General features: G+C 43.6%; 1 protein-coding gene across 1 annotated transcript in view; it reads right to left on the reverse strand.

Moving 5' to 3' along the window:
• Positions 1–926: 926 nt before the first annotated feature.
• Positions 927–7,220, reverse strand: part of LOC122530145 (ejaculatory bulb-specific protein 3-like) — a 20,933-nt gene continuing 14,639 nt past the window's right edge. Inside the window, exons 3-4 of the mRNA XM_043656838.1 lie at positions 2,427–2,521; positions 927–1,224 (exon numbers count right to left, since the gene is read on the reverse strand). Coding sequence (XP_043512773.1) covers positions 1,123–1,224; positions 2,427–2,521 — 197 coding nt within the window. The 3' untranslated portion in view covers positions 927–1,122. The remainder of the gene's footprint in view (positions 1,225–2,426; positions 2,522–7,220) is intronic.

Here is a 7,220-nt window from a genome sequence, read left to right on the forward strand (position 1 = left end):
GGCATGAACGTACGTACCTGCCTACGCGGAGGACATAAAGCCCACCTATTTCATCCGACATCTTTCAACAAAGATCCGCCCACCCACCTGTCACGCACAATTTGCGACGCGACGTCGCAAAAATTTCGAAATGGAATCAAAGCGACAAACACGCTCGAAAAACGAAATTTTCGCAGCGGAATCTCGAAGAGACGAGCCACTTGTAAGTCGAGATTCCCGTGTTCCACGACTGGCACGTGTCCCACTTTTCATTCCACGACGCCCTTTATCTCGGGAAGCCGGCTACAGACGTTTCCGCGGTCGATCGTGAGGATATACCGTGAGTCACTTGCGACTGGCTGCGTCGAGGATCGTGACGTTTCTAACTCATCGGCGAATTCGTAATTCAACTTTCAGTGGAAAACGCGGGGAGGACGACCTCTCCTCGACAACAACATCGGGGAAGCTCGTACGTGTCGCGACAGTTGGCTGAAAATTTCCGTGAAAGCAGCGAGAAGAGTGGATCCGCATACGAATCTACGGATTCATCCCGCTCGGTTTTTCCAATTTCATATTAAATTCATCGGTTTACTTCTCGTCGGTCGACCACAGCACGATCGATGAACTTGATTATTTCGAACGCGAAGCGTTCCATCGGTCACACAATAGAAGGGGCTGGAAAAGAAAAGTGGGAGGCACGATGACAAAGGCTCGAGATGACGACGTACCTTCTTTATTTCCCGACGAATTCTTCATTATTTTCCTTACCGGTGCTTGTCAAATCCTCGAGAACACACACGTACACAGTCTCTCTCTTCTGGGTTTCTCATTCGTCCCGTAGCTACCAACGAATTAGTCTCACCGTTCATCCATCCTTTTCAATTTCTCCACACACACACGCGCGCACACACATACACACAGTCTCTCTTCAATTTCTCCGTCAGCTGTTCTGATTCTACGCAGAGATGCAACGTTTATTTCGTAATGTTCTAAATGAATACAAGATTAAAAGGAAAACAGAGAAAAGTGGAAAGTAGTATAGTCTTCTGCAGAGTAAGATGTACCAGCGGAGGAACCGACGAATCATCCTCTGTCCCCTGTCTCGACATCTTCGTGAACGTGAATTTCACATCGTGAAACTACTTATATTTTGATTCCAGCTTCCTTCGCCGTGTCCTGGAATTTGATCTTGTACTCGCCGGTCGGGTCGTACTTCTTTGCCAGCCTTTCCCACAACATCGGCCGCTGAAACGCAAACATCAGGAAATTCAACTACTTTTGGATAATCTTTGGAACGCGCGAGCGCGTCGATTCACCGGGCTGTCGCCGCGACAAAACTGGCGGGCAACCGCGTTTGACGAGCGCTACATTTTCCAGCCGCGTTCCATTGTAACAAAATTAATCGCGACTCTGTCAACGAAGCGGAAGGACAAGAACGTCGAGACGAGGCGGTGGTTGTAGATTCAATTAAAAGTTGCCAGCGAAGATAAGACTGCGGGAGTTAAATCGTTCGTTGCTCGACTTTCGTAAACCGGAGCGCACCAGCCCCCACTGTGAGATACATCATATTTTCTTTCTGTCCGTGTTCCTTTATCACGTTCCAAACAACTTTTTCTTTTTTAAATTAGAATCTCAACCGGCGGAGATTCTAACTCGTCGAAGAAGATGTTCGAAGACGATAGCGCAAGGAGATGTGCAACGAGGAGCAATCAGTCAGGATGAGAAATGATCGACGATTCAAACACTTTCCTTGGTTTCCTTTTAAATTCGTGACAATCTTAAGATGCTATTTTCTCGAAAATTATAAAGATCCAAACAGTTGAAAAATTTTTTCCGCGACTAGACAATTCTTCGTCGTCATTTGATTAAACAGAAATTCATTTCGTCCAGTTCAAAGTTTCAATGAAAATGGTGACCGATGAAAAAAGAATCGCGCAGCAAGTTTGACGTTTTTAATTTCCAAAGTTGAAGTCCAAGTCACGGAACAATATTTTAAAATAACACACCGAGGTGTTCTTTGCGAAGTGAACAACAATTGAAATCATCGGCAATTCCTCGTTCATTGCCGGTTCAATTATAGTGCTCTCTGTAAGTAGGGTAAATATAACGGCGATAAAGTTTCCGGAGTGGAGCGCGACGAAGTTTGATGCAAAGCGAGTTACCCGAATGTCCCGGGGCCTAGGTTAACGATTATCAGACGAAGAAATCCGGGGGTCGTCACGAGAGATAAATCACGAGGGAGATGGAGGGATTTCAATTCTCAGGGAATTTGTTCGGACGAGTGTTTTCGCGCGGGTCCAAGGATCAAAGGCAACGTCGTCCGGTGAAAGTGGAACCGGTTCTACGACATTCGGGAGCAGATCGACAAATCGACCAAGTGACTGGCGCATTTTATGTTCAATTAGCCGCGGAAAAGCGACGGCGAACGCCGCCGCCGGTGAACGTACCTTATTAATCAAGAACCGGATGACCTTCTCGCTGCCTGTTTTCTGCTTCTCGCTGCACTTTTCGCAGTCGCTTTCCAAGGCGTCCGGCAGAGACTCTGAAATCACACGAACGAACACTCGATTACACGCGCACTTGCTTAAGAGACTTTGGCCACCTCTAAGCGGTTTGGCCCGCTCTATTTGTTTCCCTGTTTCTTGCTTCCGTTTCGTACTGTTTTCGGCACATCTTGCCCTTGGCTGGTAAACGATAAGAGCTGATAGCGTGCGTCGTTGCAATTAAGAGGGATATTCTGGTAATCCGGCTTAAAAAAATCGACTCTCTTGGGGATTTTTTTTTCTAAGGAAACCACGATACATTTTGGTATGCAGTTTTCGCGCGCAGATTTATTCGTACTTAAAGAGCATTTACAATTTCACTTTTAACGAGATTAGTGAAAGTTGTGGGAATTAAATAGCCTTAGGTAAAGCATGTTCGAATGGCTGACGTGATTCTGGTCGAAATGCATCTTAATTAGTATAAATATGGCCATCGCGAAATTTCGAAAATTAAGAACATGGCAGCATTTTGAAGTTAAAGTATCGATTTTTCTTCTGCTTTTCGTCATTTGGGTGGTAAAAAAAAAAAAGAAATAGAAAAAAACATCAGATTTAGAAATCCTTGGTTCATACGATAAAGGTGAAGACCTCCTCTAAATTTCAAGTCGATCAGTCAACTAAAACGTGAGACAGTTTAAAAAATATGGATTTGAGAGAAACACATTTGATGTTTCTGTTACCCGTTGTACAAAAATATTCATATTTACAATCAATCGAACAGTACAGAAAATAAAATATTATAAAATAATAATAATACAAAAATAAATATTATAAAATAAAATGTTTTCTCGAGAAAAACACATTTGAAGTTTTTGTTACCCGTTGTACAAAAATATTCATGCTCACAGTCAATCGAGCAGTGCAAAAAATAAAATATTATAAAATAATAATAATATAAAAATAAATAATAATGTTATAAAGTAAAATATTTTTCGAGAAAAACACATTTGAAGTTCTTGTTACCCGTTGTGCAAAAATATTCATATTTTCAATCAATCGAGCAGTACAAAAAACATCATAAAAATCATAATAATAAAATATCATAAAATATAAAAATAAATAATAATATTATAGAATAAAATATTTCTCTTTGAAGTTTTTGTTACCGGTTGTACAAAAATATTCATACTTATGTACGTTGCGAGCAGTACACCGTTTCCTTTAAACATCCATAACTTTGCTAATTTTACGAATTCAAACAAATCCTTTTACATTTTCGAAAGCAATATACTTTGAGAAAATGTAAAAAAAAAAAGAACTGATTTTTCCAAGCCGGATTGCCATGGCGGATTCTCGCGACGAGGGATTTTTGGACGATCGAGGATAGGTCAACGATCATCAGAAAATCAAACGACGTGGAAAACAATTGCAACTGTATGTTACAAGAAGAATAAAGAGAAAAAGTATATTTGGAGAAAGGTTAAACGAATAAACCAGCCGAAAATGTCCCAACTAGCGGGGAATCTTCACCTGGTGTTGCCTCGGTGAAGTATGACCAAGTGCTTTTAAATAGGTTACCCGAGCAACGTTCTTATTTATACTTAAAGAGGAGACACCGGGGAAAACGAGATCAAGAATTTTCCAAAGTGACCACGGCGACGCGGCGAACCGGGGCTTTAATCGCGAAAGAACGCGAAAGCCCGCGGTGCCGTTTACCTCGTAATTTCCCTTAGTATTCAACGGAGTGGCTCCTCGATATCGAAATTCACTGATAACTTATTAACCATCGAGGTCGCCGCTCCTTTCATAAACTTTCGCAATTACCTTCATTACACTTTCAACAACGCAGCCCGGGAGGAGAGAGAGAGAGAGAGAGAGAGAGAGAGCATTCAGCCCCGTTAAATATCGCTGAAATTTCGATGATATCGTCGTCTCCCCTCCCCTCCACCCCCTCGAGGTTTTTGTTTCCAGCCGCGTAACAATGTTTAACGGCACCGTGGCGGTGCCAAACTACCCTCGTACCTCACGCGTCCGCGAAACTTTGCAATCTCGGACCTCTTTGTCCGTCGGACCTTCCCTCGAGTGGAGTTTTTGCATCACTTTTGCACGCGAACGCGGGCACGCAAAATGTCCCGTCCACGTGTTATCAAGCAGAAAATGATCGTCGAATCGATTATCATTGGATTATCATCTTTTGTTCTCCAACGTGGAGAAAAAGGAATGGAAGAAAGAGTTGCAATCGTGAAGCAGTTGTTCGATGGACTTTGATCGAGCGCGGTGACGATCTTCACGAACAGCGGGGGCCATTATAATTTTTTTCCATATGGCGTACGTACGTCGATTGTAGCCTTCTCAGAAAGGGTAGACATACAGGGTGGGTAATTCGTGGTATAACCGAGCATTCTACGCCGAAAAATAAGAAAAAAGTTTGGTATGACATTTTCTTTATCTGGGGCTCGGTTTTCGAGAAAATCGGCTGTAAAGTTTGTCCATCTTTGCGAACGATTTAGTCGGTTGTCTCCGCCCGAGATAATGTTTACAAGCATTATTTATTGTGTGGTTAAAGCAGTACAAAGTGTTCCTACTGATAATTAATTTTTTACTCCTTGTTACTACTTTCTATTGCGATACTACGATACAGTACGCTATTACAAGTATTGTTGAAAACGTCCTCCTCGTTGCTGCATACATATGTTTGCTCGACGAATTAACGATACCTGAACAGAATGTAAGCTGATGTCGTTTTTTAATCTCTCGAATTCCTCCGTTAATCTCTTGCTTCGAATGTGTAATATTTGAAATATTGTCTCTATAAACTTGTTCTTTGACACGCCTCCATAAAAAAAAAAATCTAGATTTTCTTTTTGTAACTTTGTGACTTTGCACTGCTTTAACCACACAATAAGTAATGTGACAACTAAATCGTTCATTCTTCAAAGATGAACAAACTTTAGTTCTAAAGTCGATTTTCTCGAAAATCGAGCCCCAGATAAAAAAATGTTATACCAAATTTTCTCCTTATTTTTCGACGTAGACTCACTCCTTGCTCGGTTGTACTACGAATTCCGCCCCACCCTGTATAACATGCGTTATTCCTGCGAATATAAGAACGAGAGGAGAGCAGAGCAGTCTTCTCATGCCATCGTACAGCTTCGTGACGTTTTTTCCCGAGCGTCGTTCGCACCAGCTGCTCCAAAGACCGGCGGCGGCAGCGCGCACGTTGTCCCCGAATTTCCTCGAGACGAGAGCCGTATCTTCCTCTGACAAAGTACCGCTCGGACTCGCGATCCAACAGCGAGAGAAAGAGAGAGAGAGAGAGAGAGAGAGAGAGAGAGAGAGAGAGAGAGAGAGGAAATAAAACGAAATGAGGGTAATCCGTCTTGATGGGCCGATACGAGTTGACGTTTACGCGAGGGAAGAGATCGACGCGTCTCTCGCTGTGAGATACGTTCGCCTGATCGCGGGCTGCATCGAAGCTGCAACTCTACTCGAGCGTTATCTGTTCGTTCGAAGAGGTTTCGATTCGTGATTACGAATTCGTCGTAACGAAGCGAGTCGTTGCGATCACGATTCGCCACGGTTTTCGTTTGGAACCGATATACAATGTACATATGTATGCATATCTCGTGCGTGCGGTAGCTGTATCGACGCAGGCAGACACGTTGCGCAGGCAATGATCTATGAAGAGGTTTGAGATGATTTTTATTCAGCCGATGTGAGTAACGCTTTCATCGAAATTGACAGACAGCATGTCACTTTCTAACGAAGCTGTTCGGTACGTACGTGTGTACGTAACGTACGTAAATGCAAACACTTCAGCAGCCAGTGACTCCGGCTTGGTAACCGTTTGAGCCCTTATCGGCGCATCGCAACCTGTTGGCTGCCACGCTTTTTAATCCAAATATCTCGCGCAAAATACATACATACATACATACATACGTGCGCCAACGTTCAACGCTCGCGCTTCATCGTCTCCCGCTTCGTTTCTTTCTCTCTCTTCTTTTTTTTTTTTTCTTTCGCTGACATTTTCACCGGCTTAATTTCAACCAAAAGAGCAAAACGAAAGAAAAAACGCGATAATTTAGCGACAGGCGAAACGCGTCAACCGAGCAGGTATATTCCGGTTCGTTCTTCCTTTTTTTTTCTTTTTTCTTTTCCATTTTCCTCTCCCCGTGTCGAGATACGCGCACGTTCACGTAAGCGACGCTTACGTGCCTCCAATAAAGAGCTTATCGTGCGTCATTACAAGAAAAACGAGGCGCCATTAGCGCACCGTTGAATGGATAGCCCGCGCCTTCCGTCTTGCCCACGCGTTTATCGCGACAATTCACCCGCTCGGGGAATATCTTAATTGAATCGAAAAACTGTTTCTCGCCTGGACAGAGAAATCGGGCGATCGAGCAACGAGCTCCGGCTCGTAGAGTAGCAAAGGCGCAACGGTACAGGATATTTATCGGCCGGACGATTATTCTTTCGGATTATCGCGGGATTACCTGGAAAGATAAAAAGCCGCGAGGGAGTAGAGCGTGGTAATTTCCTACGTGGCCCATCGACAACAATCGGATCGTTATTCGAGCCGCGAACGTACGTACATCCGGCCGCGATCAGATTTAATCCAAACTGAAATTTTCGGCCGCTTTCGGCGAACACCGCGGCTCGATTCCGCGAGTTAATGCGAAACGAGCTCGAAAAACAGCGGCTCGCGGTTGGATCGACTCGGTCAAGTTAGATCGATCAGCAACGGATTGAGACACGTGA

Source organism: Frieseomelitta varia, unplaced genomic scaffold, assembly GCF_011392965.1.
Source record: "Frieseomelitta varia isolate USP_RPSP 00005682 unplaced genomic scaffold, Fvar_1.2 scaffold_331, whole genome shotgun sequence".
In the NCBI taxonomy this organism is placed as follows: Eukaryota; Metazoa; Arthropoda; class Insecta; order Hymenoptera; family Apidae; genus Frieseomelitta; species Frieseomelitta varia.